We start from the raw sequence: 23,067 nt of genomic DNA, 5'->3' as shown, positions 1-23,067 counted from the left end.
CAAGAAGAGTTGAAAGAGCCTCAGACAACAGAATTACTTACACACCGTGTACTCAAACAAGTAGATACCTGGACAGATTATTTTTTTTTTAGGATCATCCTAAAGGAAGAAAAATAGATACAGAAGCAAAGTCACTCAGGGAAGGTATTTTAGATTTTCCAGTGCTGGTATTGGAAGTCACAATCCTTAATGGTGGCATGATTAAGATTGTGTTGCTTAAGAGGACAGAACTTGACATGTGCAGATATCTTAGAGTTGGGAGGTTTAGAACAAAAGGAGGAGGGTGAAGTGACAGAAGTATTTAAGACTAAAAGAGATTATACTAAATTCAAGGTGCTATTTAACTGGGGGCAAGCCCAACTGGGCTGTTAGCAAAACAGGTTGGTGTGGGACAACAAGAAAGTATAGATGTATAGATCCTTTTCCCTTTCTTGCCACCCAACCCCCGATCAGTCTGAAGAAGGGTTTCGGCCCGAAACGTTGCCTATTTCCTTCGCTCCATAGATGTGCTGCACCCGCTGAGTTTCTCCAGCTTTTCTGTGTAACCTTCGATCTCCAGCATCTGCAGTTCCCTCTTAAAAAGAAAGTATAGATGTTTGAATCTTGAGCAAAAGATGAAGTGCTGGAGGAATTCGGTGGTTTGGTGTGAGTTAGGTCATGGAAGTGGGCAACCGGAGATCCAATCCATCTAATTATTTTCAAGCAAACTACATAATTGCATCATACAATTTACGAGCAGTTATGTAATAGCTCCACTACACTCCACAAACACCAATTCCCTTGTCAAAGATGAGCCAATTCACAAAGAAACATCCAAGAATCCAAGTCATCCTGCAAGGACTACCAAGATGTTAGTTAGCAGTCCAAAATTTACCGTTTTGCTTACTAAAGATTCCTCCCAAAACAAATTTCTTGTCATAAAAGAATCTGGGTTTTGAATTAGAAGGACGATCATTCTAAGGCAGGTCGACAGAGAGTGATTGATACTGGTCAGTGCCTGGCATTGTATGGACCCATATAACTCACTGCATGAAGTGACAAGCCAGAAAGGGACCTGCTATGCAAATTGAAGGAGGGGCTAATCTATTTAAAAGGCTGAGTTTCTGAAACATGTTCAGAGAGATTCTGAAAGCCTGAGGTGAGTGACAGTCTGTCTCCAGTCTGGGAGATGTCCAGGTCTGGAAACTTCAGGCCCTTCATATATCAACACTGAAAATCAGGGTGCCAGCAAACAATTGTGCTGAGAACTTGAAGAACTTGTCAATTTTCACTTGGAATTGGTTGTAGCGGTAGCGTAGGATGCATCACTGCAACTGAAGAGTCTAAAATAGTTTGAAGTTTCCTTAATTCCAAAATCAGCTGAATTCCCTTTATTTTCAGCTCCATTTTCCAAACTGTCAGTCCGACTCATGTACTAAATGTATTTGTTTCTTTCAGAATGTCGCCTATTTGGGTGCTGGGCGCAGTCCTCACAGGGTTTTTCCTGTGTCAGTTTCATGGATCTCTAGCAGGTAAGACTCTGAGGCCAACTCTTCTGCATTGCCTCATTCTATTTTAGGAGTTTAGGATGGGGCAATCTTTCAGTAATTGACACCGTAACAAAGGTTTCCCACAAATATAAATTACTAATTAAATACCAGTGCTGGAGATTCCTGTATATACAGCATGCGTGAGGGACCTTTCAAACTGTATCCTTGATTATCTGCTCCATCGCAATGGGTTAGTTGAGGCTATGTAAGGTATGTGTCTGAAAAGGCCCTTGTAGCTTGTTGCTGCTGAGCGTGCGTGTTTTAACAGTACCCGGTGCACCAGACGTAAGGTGGAACAGCTGAGGACACTGATGCTTTTCTAATTTATTTTAGCCAATGTTTTCATGTATTACCTGGCCAATAAATGAGATGTGCCAGCATGCTACTTGTAGATGATATGTGCATGCACCTTTAACATAGTGACCTCACCACTACTAAAAGACACAGAGTGTTAATGACTCCTCTTTACACTACTCAGGCATGTTAGAGTGTTTTATCATAGAGCATAGCACCGTACAGAGCAGGGACAGGCCACCCGGTCTTTAAAGTCTGTGCTAACCATGAAGCCAGTCTAATCTGCACAACTGCATGCACGTGGTCTATATCCCTCAATTCCCTGCCTGTTCAAAATGTGTCTTAAAGGTTGTAATCATATCTTTAAATGTGTCTTAAAGGTTGTAACCATTAGGGACTGCCACTTCCCTAATAATGTGTTCCTGGCACTTACATTCCCTGTGTAAAGAAAATATGCCTTGCACATTGCCTTTAAACTTTCCCTCTTTCACCTTAAACCTATTCCGTCTAGTATTTGACATTCCATGCTGGGAAGAAGACTCTGTCTACCTTATCTATGCCATTCATAATTTTATGCAAGGTCACCCTTTCGACTCCCTTGCTCCTGAGAAACCAATTCAGGTTTATCCAATCTCTCCGTATACCTAACACACTCAAATCCAGGCAACATAGAATAGAATAGAATAGAATAGTTTCTTTATTGTCATTGTAACATGAGCCATGTACAACGAAATTTAAAAATGTCAGTCAGCCAGTCAGTGCACCATTCAAACATTTCTAAAAGCTAACGATACATACAAGGTAAAATATTAAAAGATAAACAACTAAAATAAATATCACGAAAATAGCACACATAAACATCCAACCCTCCATCCTTCTGTCGATTTCACAGTGTACCACAGTCCCTTAGTATGTCTCGCTCCTGCGTTCCTTGGTGGCTGATGCTGATAACATGCTGATAAGCCTCTTCTACAACCTTGCTAAAGCCTGCACATCCTTTCTGTAATGCAGCCTGACCACAGTTTTATCCATCTGTAACGCAACTTTCTGACTTTTATACCAATCCTAAGCACGTTATATCCCATCTTTACCATCCTATCTATTTGTGTTGCCACTTTCAGGGAGCTATGGACTTGGACCCTAAGATCCCTCTGTACATCAGTGCTCCTAAGGGTCCTGCCATTTACTGTATACTTTCCTCTTACATTTGACCACTCAAAATCCAACATCTCGCATACATTCAGATTAAATTTAATTATTCCCTTGCCCACATTTATTGCTAAATCCTTTGACAACCTCCCTCACTATCCACAACTCAGACATTTTTTTTAATTCTTGTCTGCTAATTTAGACCACTTATATTTTCAACCAAATCACAATACATCACAAACAACAGAGGACTGATCCCTGAAGAACACCACCGGTCGGTCACAGATGTCCAGTCAGAATAACAACACGCTGTCTTCTATGCCCAAGACTCTGAGTCGGTTATAGACTAGCACTGTTGTGCATTAATGAGCCCTGAAGCCTTGGTTAGCTAATTCTTTGGGATCTGATGGGAGGATGTCTTCACTTGATATTAATGAATGAATCAGAAACCTTACTGGTGATCTCATTGACTCTAATTGGCAGATTTCCAAGTAAAACCCTGCTTGTGATCATTAATCTTAATGTCTGTACGTGTTATGTTTGCTACTTGCATAGCACCACATTTCATATTGGTACAGGAATCAAATATACTCAAAGTAGGTGCAATTATTTTAAAAAAGATATTGAACAAGGGATATTTATTTGTTTTTAATATTATAACATTGTCAAAAGTACATTTAAAACTCTACTTGATTAGACCCAGTAACATTCCGTGGTATCAAGAAATATTTTGATGTTATAAAAGATTTTTAATTTTGTACACTCCTATTATGGATTTTAAACATTTTCTCCCACAAAACAAAGAGAATATTTACCTTCTCTGCGTAATTATATTTGCTGAGAAAGTTAATTGCAAATTAATAATTGAGGGTTCCAACAGCTTTCAGGCACCATGGCAATTCATCTTTCAGAAAATAATGTTAGGTTAAGTTTCAGGAATTAATAGTGAGGAACGATAGAGCTGAGTGTTTTGTCTTTGGTAAGTGTTTAATTTTCCTGGTTCTATATATTGCTTTATATCTTGCGATCTAATCAATTTTAATTGATTCAATTGAATGAAATAATAAATGTAATCCATCTTCCATTGATGAGGCTGTTCCATATTGACATAGAAGCATAATGTCTTACCATGCATGAATAACTCTTGTCTTACACATCACATTTTTGGACTCTCTTTAGGTTCTGGTGTTGAATTGGTGGGGAGGTCACTCTTGCAAGACAATGACTAGTAGGTACTATGTGTAGGAATGAACTGCAGATGCTGGTTTAAATCTAAGGTAGACACAAAATGCTAGAGTAACTCAGCGGGACAGGCAGCATCTCTGGAGAGAAGGAATGGGTGACATTTTGGGTCGAGACCCGAAGAAGGGTCTGAAGAGATCACCCATTCCTTCTCTACAGAGATGTTGCCTGTCCCGCCGAGTTATTCCAGCATTTTGTGTCTACCTTCAACTAGTAGGTACTTCCTTGAATAAACTGCTGTCTGTAAATAAGTACATTCACCAATTTTTTTAAGCTGCTCTTTGAAGTGGCCTAACAAGCCATCCTGTCCATGGGCAGTTTTAGATAAAATATTATGGGCAATCTTGCCAGTGACATCCATATCCCATGAACAAATCAAAAACAAATTAGTTTCATGATAACAACAAGGACAAGGAGAATTTGGGCTGGATAGACATATAATATTCACTGAGGTACTGAAGAATGAAAGAAGATTGCACACAATCCTCTTATTAATGCATTCTGAAAGTTTATTATGGTACATCTGCTGGTTCTATATCAACTATTCTCCTTGTTACGTTAAAAAACCCAATAGGTTTATTAAAGACAATTGGCCTTAAAAAACCCATTTAGTCCAATCTTGTTAATGCTTTCCAAATGGTCTGTTATGGCACTTCTAAATAACATATAGTTTATTCAAAATAATTAATTCCCCCTTTTAAATTAACGGGGGAGTTAATTGAATTATTAATTAAATATAAGATAATCAATGTTCATACATCCCTTTTTCTGTGATTGTTTGTTTACCAGAAGGAACAATGTTTCCTGCAATTATTTTCCCTTTTTATGTGGGTTCTATCTTTTTTGTTTCATTTCATCCATCTCACATTAGTTGCCTGCGATGGCAGCAAGCCCACTTTGACCCAAAACCTCAGGCTGCATTCTTTCTGTTCATCCAAACATGAACTATAGGTCTACTACATATGATAAAAAATATTTTCAGAACGATGTCGTTTATTTCCATCTTTTATTTTATCAGTTCTGCTCTACTCGAGGCTGATGCCAGCCAACATGGACTTCAAAAAAGACGTTTCCGTGAGTTCAGAAACAATTTTAATTACAATTAACTATGAGACGAATGTGTTACTAAATGCTTGGATTAAATGTTAAAAAATTATAAAACCCTCGTATGGCATGCTTCAGGAATGGTTCAATTATTTTAAACATAGTTTCCTGTCCCATACAATTAACATGTGTGTAATGAAAGGGATTCATGGAACAAAGCTTCTTTGTGACCATCCATCATTTGAATACATGCCACATCTATTCTATATTATTAAAACTCTGTTCTTGACCGGTTTTGACTTTCTGTGCTGCGGTTTCCGAGAGTACGCCGCGACCTACGGCCGTCATTTTTGGCCACCTCGCTCAGAGCCCCCCTCCGCCGCATGTGTGCCGAGGATTTTTCCCGTCGATGAAAATTGACGGACATATTAATGTTTTTACAACATTCCCCATTCTTTCTGCTGCCCCTGCTCGAGGGAGGGGGGGGGGACTATAAAACCAGGAAGTGGTGTGCCTCAATCAGTCTCTGCAAGTGGTGTGCCTCAATCAGAGCTTTGAATGACACTGACAAATGTCTACAGCACTGCGAGTACCCTTAATTTGGTTTGAAAATGAAAATATGGTTAGAAGTAAAAAAAAAAAGCACTGCCTGCAAATGGTTGTTTGGGTTTGGGTTTGGGTTTGGGTTGAAGTTGAAGTAAAAAGGCACTCTCTCTCCCCCCCCCTCCTCTCTCTCCTCTTGCCCCCTCCCTCTCCTCCCCCCCCCCCCCCCTCCCCCCCCCTCTCCTTCCCTCTCCTCTCCCTCCCCCCCCCCCCCCCCCTCTCCCTCTCCCCCCCCCCCCTCCCCTCCCTCCCCCCTCCCTCCCCCTCCCTCCCCCCCCCCCCCCCCCCCCCCCCTCCCTCCCCCTCCCCCTCCCTCCTCCCCCCCCTCCTCCCCCCCTCCTCCTCTCCCCCCTCCTCTCCCCCTCCTCCTCCCCTCTCCCCCTCCCTCCCCCCCTCCCCTCTCCCCCCCCCCCCCCCCCCCTCCTCCCTCCCCGCCCCCCCCCCCCCCCCTCCTCCCCCCCCCCCCCCCCCCCTCCCCCCCCCCTTCCCCCCTCCCCTTCCCCCCCCCACCCCCCCACCCCACCCCCCCACCTCATACCCCCACCCTCCCCCCCTCCCCTCTCTCCCCCTCCCCCCCTCTCCCCCCCCCCTCTCCTCTCCCCCTCCTCTCTCTCTCCCCCCTCCTCCTCTCCCCCCTCTCCTCTCCCCCCTCTCTCCCCCCCTCTCCTCCCCCCTCCTCCCCTCTCCTCCCCCCTCCCCCCCTCTCCTCTCCCCCCTCCCTCCCCCCCCTCCCTCCCCCCTCCCTCTCCCCCTCCCTCTCCTCCCCCCTCCCTCTCCTCTCCTCTCCCCCTACGCTACATGCAATACAACAACAAGTCCTTGGATTGTAAGGTTTTCGACTGGATGCTGGAAGAAGAGGGACTATTGCTGAGAATAAATTTCATACCCGAGAGAAATGTTTGTTGAAATAAAATGTATTTTTGCCCCTTGGAAAGCTGGGATTGCATTTTCCGGCAACATGTGTTTTTTTGTCCAAAAGGACTGATTTTTGGTAGATTTTTTTGACAGAAGCATACAATGTTCAGTTAATGCTCAAAGCTCCTTGAGTGCCATCGGGAAGGAGGTTTCCCCACATTGATCCAGTGGTAAAGGACGAGCTGCGATTTTTGTCTCAGTATTAACAAAATCATTCCCGTCTTGCCATAGGTCATAAGTTCAGAAGGTATAGGAGTAGAATTAGGCTATTTGGCCCATCAAGTCTACTCTGCCATTCAATCATGGCTGATCTACTGTATCCCTCCCTCCTAACCCTATTCTCCTGCCTTCTTCCATAACCTCTGACAACTGTACTAATCAAGAATCTATTTATCTCTGCCTTAAAAATATCCACTGACTAGGCCTCTTTGGGAAATAATTCCACGGATTCACCACCCTCTGACTAAATTATTTTACTTTACTTTAAATAATCAGTCTATTCAGGATATGACTTTAATGATGGAATCATATTATGCACTTCCATATTCTGATACCTTCAAGATGATTTTAATACTCAATGTTTTGTTTTCATATTTTCCCAGAAACCCCTTGTGGTGAACCTGCATTTCCGAAACATGGATCATGCAAGATAGTTGGAAGGGTCGTGTACTATTCCTGTAATCGCGGATATGCTATGGTCGGCAATAGAAGATCAATCTGCATGCCAAACTGTCGCTGGCAATTTCCAGCACCCTATTGTATTGGTAAGAACTTTTAATATAAGGGCTGGCCTCTGAGTGCCCCTGGAATTGAATGATTAAATCTTAGTCCAACAACCTTTCCTATTTTAAATTAATGGAGGAGAATGAAACGTCTTTTCAAACAGATAAAATATTCGAACTGGATTCCTGCTAAACCATTTGCAGGTTTGATAGAGCCGATGCTAAGTTTGCAGATTGGCTCACTGGGAACAACAACCATGGCACTTGGAGCCAGTGAGTGGATATTAGTAAAACTTCTTGCACTGCAATGAAGGTGCAGGGATGCATCTTTCCCACTCCTCAAGGAGACAATGAAAAAAGTGAAAACAAATGAAAAATGGGTTTGTTGAAGCCAAAGTACGATCACCACAGTCTAGCTCATTCAAGTACATTTCTTTGAAAGCATGCTCATATATCAGTGGAGAAGCACGAGCACAATCAATATGTCACTGATATCACCCCCTCTTTTCAATTGGTTTGGATCACTCGAACTATCCTATGGTTGAGAGGCTAGGAGAATTCCCCAGCGAATAGACTTGATCTTGCTCTTAATTGGAAGCAAGATGCAGACTAGGCTGTCAGACACAGATTTGCTGACAGACTTTGAATGGCAATTAGTACAGTGCGTTCTGCTGATGTACTCTGAGTGAAGTCCAGTGGCACAGCCTGAACCTGCTGAGATTCCCGAGCATTTAGACTGGGAACAGCCTTTCTGATCACACACATGATCCACAATGCAGTAAATACCAGAGAGATATAGGGCTGCAGATATGAAGCAAGGGGAAAGTAAGTATCTTACTTTTCAATTACTTTGTTTTGGTTTAACATATTTAATTATTTGCCTGTTTCATATTTAACTCGGTTTATATTTAACTATTATTTTCAATGTTTTAAAAATATATTTCACTTTTGATATCTCTAAATATCCTTCAATGTAAGAGACATGAAATCTATTGAATGACACTCAGTTTGACAGTCAAAACTGGGGCTGACCTTTGTGGGGTATCAGAGCATTAGCAGGCATTGATACCATTCAGAACATGGTGCTGGAGTCTGTGAAACTTTGGGTCTGCAAGTCTGACCCTCCACATCCAGGGAAGTATGTGCAGAAGATGATTTCAATGTTTTCATTGTGATGATTTCAAGCGGGTGATTAGTTCAACGAGATCTGGTCCTTTATTTGAATGATACAGCAGGTATTCTGGTATAGGTAAAGCCCATCAGTTACACATTTTCACTGCTTGTTCTGTTTGAAATGCTTTTTAAATGTTGTTATCATAGATATATGTGACCACCACTTCCCTGTCAGTGTGTTCCTGGCACTTACATTCCCTGTGTAAAAAAACTTTCCCCCTATCCCGTCTAGTATTTAACGTTCCATGCTGGGAAGAAGACTCTGTCTACTCTATCTATGCCACTCATAATGTTATGCAAGGTCACCCTTCAGACTCCCTTGCTTCTGAGAAACCAATCCAGGTTTATCCACCCTCACCGTATATCTAACACACTCCAATCCAGGCAACATGCTGATTAGCCTCATCAACATCTTTGCCAAAGCCTGCACATCCTTACTGTAATGTGACAACCAGAGTTCAGCAATACTTCAAATGCAGCCTGACCCTAGTTTTATCCATCTGTAACACGACTTTCTGACTTTTATACCAATCCTAACTGTTGAAGACAAGCAAGTTATATCCCATCTTTACCATCCTATCTATTTGTGTTGCCACTTTCAGGGAGCTGGTGGACTAGTGCACATCATCAACAGTTAAGATTTGTTGTAGGAGAGGATGTATCATGGATAGAGATAGGCAATGTATGATGGGGGTAATGTTGTTGGAGAGAGGAGTCTCCATGCATAGATAATAGGAATATTTGGAAACTTCTTTCAAAGTTCGGTAGGCTTTCTTTTGATACCTAAGAGGGTCATTTGGAACAAGTATGTGTCATCTATGATTAGAGTGAGGAAAGTGATGAGAAATCTCTCAATTAAAACTTAATACCATATCTATGGAGAGTTAACGTGTCCATTATATATATTACTGTGAACATCACCTGCAAATAGTCAAGTGACATCTATGAATTTCAGCAATTTGTAACTAGACACACATTTTTTCCAGCTTTGTACGTTGGACCAAGAGGTCCTAAAGGTCCACGAGGCCCAGCTGGAGCACCCGGTGCTAAAGGTGAAAATGGACAACCTGGACAAGTGGGCTGGAGAGGTTCCAATGGAATACCAGGAAAGACAGGCGCAGTGGGTTCTCCTGGAGCAGCTGGCATGCCTGGATGGCCTGGTTCACGGGGTGCAATGGGTTTTCGGGGTCGGAGAGGTATTAACGGACACGATGGGATGCCAGGACGCAAAGGAGGTCGTGGAGAAACAGGGCCAAGGGGACGTATGGGACCAATGGGACCTCAGGGACTCAGGGGTGACAAGGGGGATAGTGGACCAATGGGAATGGCTGGGGCTGATGCTGTTGCACTAACATCTGCATTTTCAGTTGCACTTGGCACGAGTGTCACTTCAGTTGCCGTACCAATAGTTTGGCAGAGAACAATCTACAATGGAGATGGGGACTTCCAGGTTAGCTCAGGCATTTTCCTTTGTAGGATATCTGGTGTGTATCGCTTTACATACATCTTCCAAATCTACACAACAAATGCATATGTAGTTTTCAAAGTAAACGGTGTTATTGTGTGGAGCACCTACCAGTCTTTTAATTCCTACTATGAAGTTGCATCTGCCAGCTTAATTATAGCCATGAATCGTGGCGATAAAGCCTGGTTGGAGATAAAAGATGACTGCAATGGCATAACTAAGGCATCTACTTTCCTAGGACATTTGATAAGTCCATGTTATATAAAGTAACTTTGTGATGCTGCCTAGATTTTTCGTGTGCTTTGTTTTTAATGCCAGTGGTGTTTCCATGGATTAAAAAAACGCTGTTCGGAAAAACCTAGCCTTTCACTTTTTGTGTATCTAATTCTAAAAATCATTTTTGTGATTCTTATTTAAACTTACACCTCTGGGAAATGTTTCTCTTTTACCTAAATTTATTCATAAAATAAAATGCAATGATGCAGATCAGTTTTCTGAATTTTTTAAATAATGAAACAGATATTTTTAGCAGATGGCTAACCAGTCCAGACCATCCTGGTTAGATTAAGAAACAACTGACTATGTGTTACAAGCCATAGACAGAAAATTAATGAGATACAAGTCCCCATTTCGTTGGTTGCATTGAAAATTGTCATAAAAGCTAAAAGTGTAATGGTCTTTAGAAATTGCTGTATTGTCTGCAAACATTTCCTGCTGAAATTAACCTTCTGATCAATGGAAACAGTCTTGGCTTAGTCTTTATTCAGCCCACTGAAATCGAAATACATTTCCGTCACCTTTGTTTTTGCTACGTTACTATATAATGGGGAACAGAAATATGGGGAAGAGGGGGTAACTCGATCAATGTGCATGGAAAAGGAATGTATTTTCAGATGTGCCCACGTTAAGAATAATACAGACAGCAACTCACCATGCTAGTGGCGATTTAATGTTGATAAAGATACGTTATTTTAGTTGCTTTCTGCATCCAGAGAACAATTATTATTTCATCTGTAATTGAACACTGTGAACAAGTATTAATTTGAAGGGGTTTCTACTCTACTTCCTGTTGAAGATCATTCCTCATCACTAGGCCATGAATCTGCATTACTTCACAATTATCCATTTTGATGGATTTTCACCCATAACCCCAGCTGCACAACATTATTTCTGACAGAAAACATGTGACAATGCTCAGGCGATCAAAATGCCTCTTCAGGACTATGCATAGTTTGAAACCTTTAAGGGATTTATTAAACGCAGACTTGCAAATAGCCATTCACAAGGTTAGCAAATAATGTATTATCCACATCACTGGGTGCACATCTGACCTCCTGCAGTGGCAGGAGTTTACTGCTCAGTGTTAGAGGTGAAGAACAATACAACACTGCTGTTTGAATCAAAACCAAAAAAAAAAAAAATTGTGAAATGCTTAGCAGTTCAGGCATCATTCACAATGAGAAACAGAATCAATGTTTCAGTTGATGGACTTTCTTTAGAGCCTGCTCTCTCCTATGTTCAATTCATGATCCACATCTGATTTGTCTCCTCGCAATACTGATTAATTAGACCTATTAATGTGAAAATAATTTTGTTGGTTGATGTTCCCTAATTGGATACATTCTAACAATTTTAACATTTGAAATGTTCTGGACAATAGAATCACTTTAAAATCTGGTGTATTGACGAGCCCATGAAATTACTGGGCTTGTTAGAACTGTCCTTTTGAAATGTAGTTTCCTGTGAAAAATTAACTGTACGGAGATCTTGAAAGATACACAATAAAGAATATTGCACTCTCACCCAGTGCCAGACTCTAGCGCATTTGTTACCCACCCAGTTTGCACAAGTAATGAAACAAAAAACTCCCTTGTTACTGTCTTCTCTGTTTGAAACTGAACTCCAATGATTGCCATATGATTCAATAAGGCATGACTTCTGGTAACTGACTATATCTCCCTTCCCTGGTTGATGTGACGAGTGAAATATTTAACTTTCAGATTGATCAACTTTGGAGCCATAATAGGGTTAAAATATAGAAACGTTTAAATTATACTATTGTCATGATAATGCCATGAAAAAAGCACAAATCTGACAAATACCCAGTCCAAAAGATGGGAGGGGGCGGGGTTAAAACATTGATAGTGAACTACAGGGGGAAACCTGTGAATGGAAATGTCTTGAAGACGGGTCCCGACCCAAAACATCATCTTGCTTTTTGGGGAATTGTAATATTGGCCCAGGAATTGTGTGGAAATGTCTCTGAGGGTCGAAAATATATTGTTAAGCAGAACAAAATGGCCATAATGCAGGACATAGGCTGGGGTGTGTATGGGAATCAAGTCAGGTATTTCTGTTGAGGCAGAATAAGTGGCTTGGCGTTCCTATGCAGGATTGGCCAGCTGCACTTTGGGGAAGATAAGCATTGGGTTTCCAGAGGGGCTTGATTGTTCTAGTTGTAGAGAGTACTCATGAACAGGGAGCAGGGGCAGATATTAGAATGAGGGACAGTGTGCTTGAGAGAATTATAGCAACAGACATTGAATAAATTAAGAAGCCACAAGCCACATGCTTCAAACATATAGCACTGGTATTTCGATTTGATTTGATTTAATTTATTGTCATTGTCTTCAATGAAGAATCAACAAAATTATTTTTCCCTTAGTCATACAAAGAAAATAAAATTAAAAAAACACAAAACACAGTAGTCCACAACACAAACATCCCCACAGCAGCACCAAAGTTCCCCACTGTGGGGGAAGGAACCAAAGTCTAGTCAACCTCCTCGCCGATGTTCCCCAATGTTCACCCGTGGTCGACGCCTCCCGAGCACCCCGTAGTCGCTGCTACGGGCGGCCCGATGTTCAGGCCGTCTCGCCGGGAACCTCTCGTCGGCCACCTTCCACCGGAGTCCATGGCTCCCGATGTCCACAGGCAGCGCTGGGCGGAGATTTGCGCTGGCGACCCGCGGCAAAGGGTCCCAGGACTCTGCGATGGTAAAGTCAGCGCCGCCCACGTTGGGAGCTCCGTACCCACAGCTCCGCAATGTTGGAGCAGCGGCCCAGCATTCCGGAGCTCCAAGCGGCGATCCCAGGAAGGCCTCGCCCGCTCCGCGATGTTTCCAGTGCCTTGCCACCACTGCTGAAGCTCTGGTCCGGTCCCGGCAGGAAAGGCCGCGCCAATCCAGCAGATAGGCCACAGGGGTGGGGCATGGGGGGGCGGGGGGGGGGGGGGGCGAGGACGCGACTCGGATAATAGCCGCATCCTCGCCAGGAAGCGATTGAAAGACGGTTTCCCCCTTACCCTACCCGCTTCCCCCCACATAAAATACCGCAAAAAAATGAAAAAAACAAAAAAACACACTCTAAACATCACAAAATAAAAAAAGACAGCCAGACTGTGGGCGGAGGCAGCTAGCAACACCGCCAACGGATGTCCAACAGCGCCACCGGATTTCCACCTCATCGTCGCGTGTTTTTAATGGGCTGACGATGAATTAGTGTCAGTTGTGCAAAAGTCAGATTGAGGGATTTAATCCATAAAAGATAATTAATTCTGAGGTAATATACCTTTATAAGAGGATGACCATTTTCATTATCCGTAATACAGCATCTGTATCTATGATACTCTTCTCTTTCTCTCTGCTGTCTCTGATACAGACTGAGGTCCAATGATCACCATGATGATCCATTAAGACGTGATTTCTGGTGACTGACCGTATCCCCTTTCCTGCCTTAGTTTGATGATCCAACTGGTCAAAACTGTTGGTGAATGGTTAGGTTATCCTTCCCCGACTGCTGTGACGTTGTCACTCAGAACTTTTACTTCCGGAGATAAAACCTGCTACCTATTAACAGCCTCCTTTAGTTTAACAAGTACAGAAGTGCAGCTGGTAGAGCTGTTGCCTCACAGTGCCAGGGACCTGGGTACAATCCTGACCTTGGATACTGTTTGTACATTCTCCATATGACCGCGTGGGTTTCTTCTGGGTGGTCCATTTCCTCTCACATCCCAAAGACGGACGGGTTTGTAGATTATTTGGCCTCTGTAAAATTGCCACTAGTGTGTAGCGAGATGACGAGGATGTGGCATAACATATTATCTCTGGAGCGCAGAAAGTTAAGGGGGGACTTGATAGAGGTCTTTAAAATGATGAGAGGGATAGTCAGAGTTGATGTGGATCAGCTTTCCCCTTTGAGAATAGGGAAGATTCAAACAAGAGGACATGACTTCAGAATTAAGGGACAGAAGTTTAGGGGTAACATGAGGGGGAACTTCTTTACTCAGAGAGTGGTAGCGGTGTGGAATGAGCTTACAGTGGAAGTGGTGGAGGCAGGTTCGTTGGTATCATTTAAAAATAAATTGGATAGGCATATGGATGAGAAGGGAATGGAGGGTTATGGTACGAGTGCAGGCAGGTGGGACTAAGGGAAAAAAGTTGTTCGGCACAGACTTGTAGGGCCGAGATGGCCTGTTTCTGTGCTGTAATTGTTATATGGTTGTTGTGTGAATGGGTGTTTGGTGGTAAGCATGGACTTGGTGGGCAAAGGGCCTGTTTCCATGTTTTGTCTCTCAACTCGCTACATTTAACACACCTCACCCTTCCCTAGCATGATCAAAGAGGACAGCAGCTTTCTCCGCCTCTCCTGTCTTGTCTCTGTGTCAATTATTTAATGCAATTATAAAATGGTACAGTCACAATTCAGTGATTACAATTGAAGTTATTGTGATGGGGCTGAACCAGTGGAAAGCGAGTTTCAAAAGAATTGCAAAATATACACAAAATACAGATGAGCTCATTGCATATTGACATGGAAATGTTTTATATAAACCATCATTTCTTGAACCAGCAGCATTTTCATTGCAGTACCTCTGCTGTTTGGATAGCTGAAATGTTTTCTCAACATATTTAACTCGGCAATCTCTGGTTACAAGCATTCCAAAGACAAACCATACCAACCCTCACATAGACATAAAAAGCTGGAGTAACTCAGCGGGACAGGCAGCATCTCTGGAGAGAAGGAATGGGTGACGTTTCGGGTCAAGACCTTTCTGCACACCTTGATTCCTGTTGACTGTACTGTGACTGGGCGATCGTTTCACTGAACACCTTCGCTCAGTCCGCCTGTACCTACCTGACCTCCCAGTTGCCAAACACTTTAATTCCTCTTCCCATTCCCACACTGACCTTTCTGTCCTAGGCCTTCCCCATTGTCAGAGTGAGGCTAAACAAATTGGAGGAACAGCAACTCATATTTCACTTGCACAGCTTACAACCCAGTGGTATGAACATTGATTTCTCTAACATCAAGTAACCCCTGCACTCCCTCTCTCTCCACCCCTCCCAAGGTACGCCAGCTTCTCATTCTCATCTAGCAAACAGCTAAAACTGGCCTGTTTATTTTATCATCATTACTGTTTTGCATATCTTTAATTCCTTTGTTCTATATCTCTCTACAATATCATCTATATCTCTTGTTTCCCTTTCCCCTGACTCAGTCTTAAGAGGGGTCTTGGTTCGAAACCTCACCCATTTCTTCTCCCCAGAGATGCCGTCTGTCCCATTGAGTTACTCCAGCATTTTGTGTCTACAGTACATTCAGGAAGTATTCAGACGCCCTTCACTTTTTCCACATTTTGTTACATTACAGCCTTATCCTAAAATGGATTCAATTTTTTTTTTTAATCATCAAGCTACACACTATACCAAAAAATGAAAAAGCAAAAACAGGTGTTTAGAAATTTTTTCAAAGTAATTAAAAAGAAATAACTGAAATATCACATTTACACAAGTATTCAGATCTTTCACTCAGTACTTTGTTGAGGCGCCTTTGGTAGCGATTACAGCCTCAAGTCTTCTTGGGTATGACGCTACATGCTTGGCACGCCTGTATTTGGGTAATTTCTTCCATTCTTCTCTGCAGATCCTCTCAAGCTCTGTCAGGTTGGACGGGGAGCATTGATGCACAGCTATTTTCAGGTCCCTCCAGAGATGTTCGATTGTGTTCAAGTCCGGGCTGTGGCTGTGCCACTCAAGGACCTTCCCAGATTTGTCACAAAGCCATTACTGCATTGTCTTGGCTGTGTGCTTAGGGTCGTTGTCCTGTTGGAAGGTGAACCACTGCCCCAGTCTGAGGTCCAGAAAGCTTTGAGCAGGTTTTCAACAAGAATCTCTGTACTTTTCTCCGTTTATCTTTCCCTCGATCCTGACTAGTCTCCCAGTACCTGCCACTGAAAAACATCTCCACACCATGCTTCATCGTAGGTATGGTATTGGCCAGGCGATGAGCGGTGCCTCGGTTTCCTCCAGACGTGACGCTTGGTATTCAGGCCAAAGAGTTCAATCTTGGTTTCATCAGACCAGAGCACCAGAGAAAACAACCCTTTGGCAAACTCCAAGCGGGCTGTCATGTGCCTTTTACTGAGGAGTGGCTTCCGTCTGGCCACTCTACCATAAAAGCCTGATTGGTGGAGTGCTGGAGATATAGTTGCCCTTCCAGAAGGTTCTCCCATCTCCATAGAGGAACTCTGGAGCTCTGTCAGAGTGACCATCGGGTTCTTGGTCACCTCCCTGATCAAGACCCTTCTCCCCCAATTGCTCAGTTTGGCAGGACGGCCACCTCCACTCGGTCCGCAATAACCGCACTTCAACTCCCCCTCCCATTCCCCATCCGACCTCTCTGTCCTGGGTCTCCTCCATGGCCAGAGCGAGCAACACCGGAAATTGGAGGAACAGCACCTCATATTCCGCTTGGGGAGTCTGTATCCTGCGGGCATGAACATTGAATTCTCCCAATTTTGTTAGCCCTTGCTGTCTCCCCTTCCTCAGCCCTCGGGCTGAATCCTCCCATCCCTCAGCCCTCAGGCTCCTCCTCCTCCTTTTTCCTTTCTTCTCCCCCACCCACCCCTCATCAGTCTGAAGAAACCTTAAAACCTTGAAAACTGAATATAGATATACGTTAACATTATTGGATCAGGATGTGTTTGGGAATACGTTTCCTAATTTTTATTACAACAGTAGAAGTAAGAATATCTGAGCTATCTTTGTATGATCAAAGATGATACATTCCAGGGTGGCCACCGGGTGGCAGCCTTTCCCGTCTCTTCTTTTGATATTTTTAATTTGTTTTAATTGTATGTTTTAGTGGGTCTTTAGTTTTGTTTTATGGGGAGGGGGGGGGGAGGGGTTGGGGGAAACTTTTTTAAATCTTTCCCTCGATGGAGATGAGACCTTTTCATCGCACTGCGGTCTAACATCGTGGAGCTGGCGGTTCCTTTGTTTGGGATCGACTTCAGGAGTTCCAACCGCAGGACCTTTGACCGCCCCGATCGCGGGAGCCTCAATTGCCCCCTTGTGGGGGCTGCGATCGCCGACTGCGGGAGCTTCGATCTCCCCGACTGCGGATGCTTTGATCGCCCCGATCGTGAGAGAAAAGGAGGAAGAAAGTAAAAGTTATTTGCCTTCATCAGAGTGGGCAGTGTGAGGTCACCAAAAAAAACGAGATGGATGTGCTGCCTGCGCTGGTGGGGACTCGGAGGGATGGCCGTGAGTGCAGTGATCTCAGTGATCTCAGTGTTTGTGGGAGACATCACACCATGGGAACATCCCGGAGTCTGGTGCGAGTGTGGACGGCTTTCTGACAGTTCAGGCGGACGGGGACTGCAGAGAGAGTGACAGCGGTCGGTGCAACCCTGGTCACATCACGATGAAGAAGCGTGTGTATGGCCCGGACATTGGGCTGTTTGCTGTGGGGCTCCGCTAATGCTGTGTGCCCTAGGGATTCGCACACGCCGCTGTGATGGCTGTTTATGTTTAATCTTTATGTAGTTTTGCAACTTGGTGCTTTTTTTGTTATGACTGTATGGTGAATCAAATTTCACTGTAGCTCGGTACACGTGACAATAAAGGACCATTGAACCATTGAAGATGAATGTAGTGTATAAAATGACCTTACAACGCAATATAAATTTGCAACCATTAAAGAAATTAGAGAGAAAAGGATTGAAGAGTAGTGAATTATGAAGCCAAAAGAAGGAGGGGAGGGGGAGAAGAGAAATAGGCACAAGGGACACCTCTTATCTCAAACCTTCTTTTGTAACATAGAAACATAAAGTTCCTTGTTTCTGTATTAAACTGAAGATTCCTGCTTTGATTTATACTGTGAGCAGTTTTAGGCCCAATAATGGAGGAGGGATATGTTGGCATTGAAGAGGGGCCGGAGCCAATTTATGAGAATGATTCTAGGGATGATCGTGTTAACATATGATGAGCATTTGACTATTTATGGGCCCGTACTCGCTGGAGTTTATTCTACTGAAAACTGGCAATTAAAGATAGATAGGACATAGGTTCAAGATGAAGGGGAAAAGATTTAATAGGAATCTGAGGGGTAACATTTTCACACAAAGGGTGGTGGGTGTATGGAACAAGCTGCCAGAGGATGTAGTTGAGGTTGGGACTATCCCAACGTTTAAGAAAAAGTTAGACAGTGAAAATTTGTTTTGAGGAAATGTGCCGACGAGAATTTTTGTTAAAGGTTATGGGTCTGTACTGGTTGGAGTTTAAGATAAGGGGAGACCTCATTGAAATATACTGAATAATGAAAAGCCTAGATAGAGTGGACGTGGAGAGGATATTTGGGAGAGCCCAGGACCAGAGGGCACAACCTCAGAATAAAAGGACGCACGTTTAGTAATATTATGCAAGATCATGGCTGATTTGATTTAGCATCTATTCTGCTTTACTATTTATCCACAGTGACTGTCACACCCTTGCTTATTAAAAATATGTCCAACTTGACCTTACAAATATTTGGAAATTCTGTTTCACCATTCTTCGAGGAAGTAAGTTCCGGAAAGTCACGATACTGGGGGGAAAACAAAAGATTTTATCTCCAAATTAAATAGGCCACACCTTATTCTAAACAGTGACACACATCTCTAGATTTTCTGAGAAGCAGGAACATCTCTTATATCCAACGTCAAGGATTATATTGTGCTTTTTATATATATTTATATTTAAAATGTTATGTTTTATTAAGTCACGTCTCACTCTCTTAAACAAAAAGATACAACCTAGCCTGGCCAAATCTTCCTCATAAGGTGCTAGTCAAGTTAAGCTATTCTAAACTGCCTTCATGCACTGTAGATTAACAATTTACATGCAACTCCCAAAGCAAAATCTATTTTGTTATACACAGTGATGATCTTTGCAGGTGCCCCAACAAAATTCTCGTCTTAAGTCCTGTTCAGCAGAACTCACCTGCAAACAGGGCTCAACAGATTGTGTACTCACCAGATGGCTTGTCGGTTGGTGGAGCCCACCCATAGGTTCATCAGGCTGTTGGGCCTACCTGAAGATTGTCGGTTGGCGGGGCCTCACCGAAGGATCGTGAGACCGCAGGGCCTGGCCGAAGGCTGAGCAGTCCGTGGAACCGGGAGGGAGCTGGAGACGTTGGATGCAAGGAGCAAGGGCCGGTAGGAGGGTGACCTGGGGTAATGCTTCCTGCACCTTCAAGGTTGGCTGCAGGAAGCACCCCTGGGACACAAAGATGGCCGGGCGAGGAGAGGGACATCGATTCATGGGAATTTCTCCAGTACATTGAGCGCACGGGCCACGGACATTGGAATTGCCGCCAAAAGCCAGCATGTATAATATATGCAGAAATAATTTCACTGTGTAGTGACATATGTGACAATTAAAGCACCATTGAACCTTCCTCTCTAAGAAGTTAGCACCAACACTACTCTATCTATCCCCCCCGCAACCCACTTGTGCCTGTTATTTCATAATGTGCTTTATTCTGCCTCTAAACTAAACACTAAATTATCCACGGATTACCTAAATTGCTAATTGGGAGTGTTGAACTGAGTGATAATTTCTCTATTAGGGTTGGACTTGACCAGGTGCCATCTTATGTGAATAGAGAAAAGCTCAAAGATAAGATTGTAGGGAGTGATAGGAATAAGGGGGAAAGTTAATCCTTGAAAGAGACTATAACATTTGGAGGAAGTAGGATGAAAAGAAAATTAGACATTAGATAATGTAATTCTCCCGAGTTTTATTAGCACCAGTGACCGAGGTCACAATAGTGATAACATCCATTAGGATGAGCTCCCTTTCCTTTTAATTTCTGAAGAAGGGTGTTTCCAATCAGAACAATTCACTAGATGCAAATCTACAATGTGTAGTTTATATAGCCCTTATTTTATATAGCAGTCAATCAATGATTAATGACAGATTTACTTTCAAACCACAACACAAAGTGCTGGAGTAATTCAGCAGGTCAGGCAGCATCTCTGACAAACTTGGGCAGGTGACATTTTGGCTCGGATCCCTTTTGACTGTAGATGGGGGAGGGGTTAGAAAGCTGGAAGAGGGAAGGGTCAGGGTCAGGCCATAACTCGCCAGGTAATGCATTGATACAGCTGAGGAGAGCTTTCTCATCGGCAGATCGATGAAAGACAGGAGGCATGAGACTAAAGCATTGAAGAGTTGCAAATTGTGAAACTAGAGGAAGGAATGGAGGAGAGAGGGAAGAAATAGATGCAAGCCCAGGTGGGGCACAGGGACGGGGAGAGGGGATGAGAGGAGAGTATATGGGTGAAGATGGGAGAGGGGGGCGGTTATGTAGTCACATAATATTTGGAGAATTCAATTTTCACACTGCTGGGTTGCAAGCTACCAAAGTGGAATATGCGGTGTTGTTCCTCCAATTTGCTTGTGGTCGCACCTTATCGTAGATAGGTCCCTCACCTGCGCCTCCTCTTGCCGTCCTCTTGTTTTTGATTCTACGACGCTGGGTAAAAGACTCTGTGCAGTTTTAGTTGCCTTAGAAGTGATTACACTGGTGAGGATGCAGAAAAGGGTGGCAAGGTGGCACAGTCGTAGAGTGGGAATCAAATGAGGCGACAGATAGCACAATGGGCTAAGAGTTCGGCTGGCGACCGGAAGGTAGCCGGTTCAAATCCCGCTTGGAGTGCATACTGTCGTTGTGTCCTTGGGCAAGACACTTCACCCCATCTTTGCCTGTAATGGAATGTAATTACGGCGGCAGGCGCGGGCACACCGCGACGCCCTGTGTCTCCCTTTCAAGGGAGATGCTAAAAATGCATTTCGTTGTCTCTGTACTGTACACTGACAATGACAATAAATTGAATCATTTCATTTTTTCATTTCAAATGGAACGTTTAAATTATTTATTTAAACAAATCCATGGAAAGGAAAGATTCGAAGGTACATGTGGTCCAAATGCAGGTAGATGGTATTAGCTCAGGAAGGCAAATTGGTTAGCATGGATGAGTTGGGCTGAAGGGCCAACTTCCGTGCTGCATAACTTTATGACTCCTGACCAGCTATGATCTTCTTGAATGATGAGAAAAAAGGCTCGGTGGGGCTAAATGTGCTATCCTGGAGCTACATTTTTTTTCCAGTTTTGCTTGTAAATTAAACAATATCTGCGGAACTGATTCATGGTGAGAATAAACCAACCCATGTATCATCAGGCTCATGCCTCTGCATAATGCATCATGCAATTGCCAACATTAACTTGGACAACTTTTGCTGAATAAAAATGTCCAAAAACGTTTCAGTTTCACAATACAATTACACATGCCATTTAAAAATGGTGCAAATAATGTCTGGGCTACTAAAATTTGTAACACAAGTCATTATCATGTTATCAGGATCATCTAATTTCTTCTAAAACATGGGTGGCACCTGTTCTTTCTATTGACATTTCTATTGACGTTTTAGAGTAATTTTGATTGTTGTCAAGATATTAGAATTGATTATGCAGATGTCCATAATATATGTAGGTAGTTAGTGTTATCTAGTAACTTATTGTTGGCATAGAGGTGGTGACAGATACATGATCCTCTATCCTCTGATCATTCAGCACTATTTCTTGATTATTACGGGTGTCAGGGAGTTTGTGGAGAAGGCAGGAGAATGGGATTGAGAGGAAGATATAGATCACCCATGATTGAATGGCAGATTAGACATGATGGGCCGAATGGCCTAATTCTGCTTACTTCTGACCATTTTGACCATGGCAATCATATGGTTCAAAGTCCCTATTGCTTTAGTGGCACCTGACACCATTTCGATCAGATAGATTATGGGGGTGGGGGGGTTGCCACAGCCAGCTCAACTGCATTTAACTGTCCGTTTTCCCAGACAAAAAACAGGATATGCTGAAAATACTCAGCAGTTCAAGCAGCATGCACAGGGAAAGAATTAGAGTTGATATGTCATGTCAACTAACCTTTATCGGAACTGAAAAGATGAGAGAACATCTATCTATCTATATATTAATAAAACTCTCATCTAGTTTGTTTGTTTGTATGCGTGCGTGCATGTGCGTGAGTTCCGGAAACTCCGCTGAAATGTTACATGATAGCGCTATAATTTTTGGCCCACCTTACTCACCATTGTCCTGCGATGTGCAGTGCCAAGTTTTGTTCAGATTGATGTTATATTTTACAAGTTATTCACATTTTAAACCCAACAAAAACCACTTTACAAAACCACATTTCCACTTGCCCTGCCCATCAGCCGAGTTTAACATCAGAATGCCATCACCATGGGATCACGGATATCATTTTTAAAAATCGCGATTTTCATTGACATTGATTTTATTCTTAATAAAAAATCAGTTTTAACCAAATTCTTCCGTTTTCATTAACACCTAACACAGTGTTTAGGTTACTTTAAAAAAAACGCGATTTTCATTGAGAATTTCATTTTTTTTAAAACATCGCTGTTTTCATTTTGGGGGGTGGGATAGGGGGGAGCAGGGGGACAGAGGGAGAGGAGGAGGGTAGTGAGGGGAGAGGGGTTATGGACAGAGGGAGTGATTGAAGGTAGGGGAAAGGAGAGGGTGGGAGAGGTGAGGGAGGGGGGAGGGGAGGAGGAGAGGGGAAAGAAGAG

At 43.1% G+C, this 23,067-nt stretch overlaps 1 protein-coding gene across 1 annotated transcript; it reads left to right on the top strand.

Annotated features, from left to right (window-relative positions):
* The first annotated feature begins 1,420 nt into the window (after positions 1 to 1,420).
* On the top strand, positions 1,421 to 12,167 carry LOC129710781 (complement C1q tumor necrosis factor-related protein 7-like). Its single transcript, XM_055658020.1, has 5 exons — positions 1,421 to 1,511; positions 4,152 to 4,200; positions 5,233 to 5,288; positions 7,379 to 7,540; positions 9,658 to 12,167. The coding sequence occupies exons 1-5, from the start codon at positions 1,439 to 1,441 to the stop codon at positions 10,404 to 10,406; spliced, it is 1,089 nt and encodes a 362-aa protein (XP_055513995.1). The 5' UTR covers positions 1,421 to 1,438; the 3' UTR covers positions 10,407 to 12,167.
* The last annotated feature ends 10,900 nt before the right edge of the window (positions 12,168 to 23,067 follow it).

Source organism: Leucoraja erinacea, chromosome 28 (assembly GCF_028641065.1).
Source record: "Leucoraja erinacea ecotype New England chromosome 28, Leri_hhj_1, whole genome shotgun sequence".
NCBI classification, from domain to species: Eukaryota; Metazoa; Chordata; class Chondrichthyes; order Rajiformes; family Rajidae; genus Leucoraja; species Leucoraja erinaceus.
Note: the sequence above shows the minus strand (reverse complement) of the source record. Positions and strands in the feature narration are given on the sequence as shown.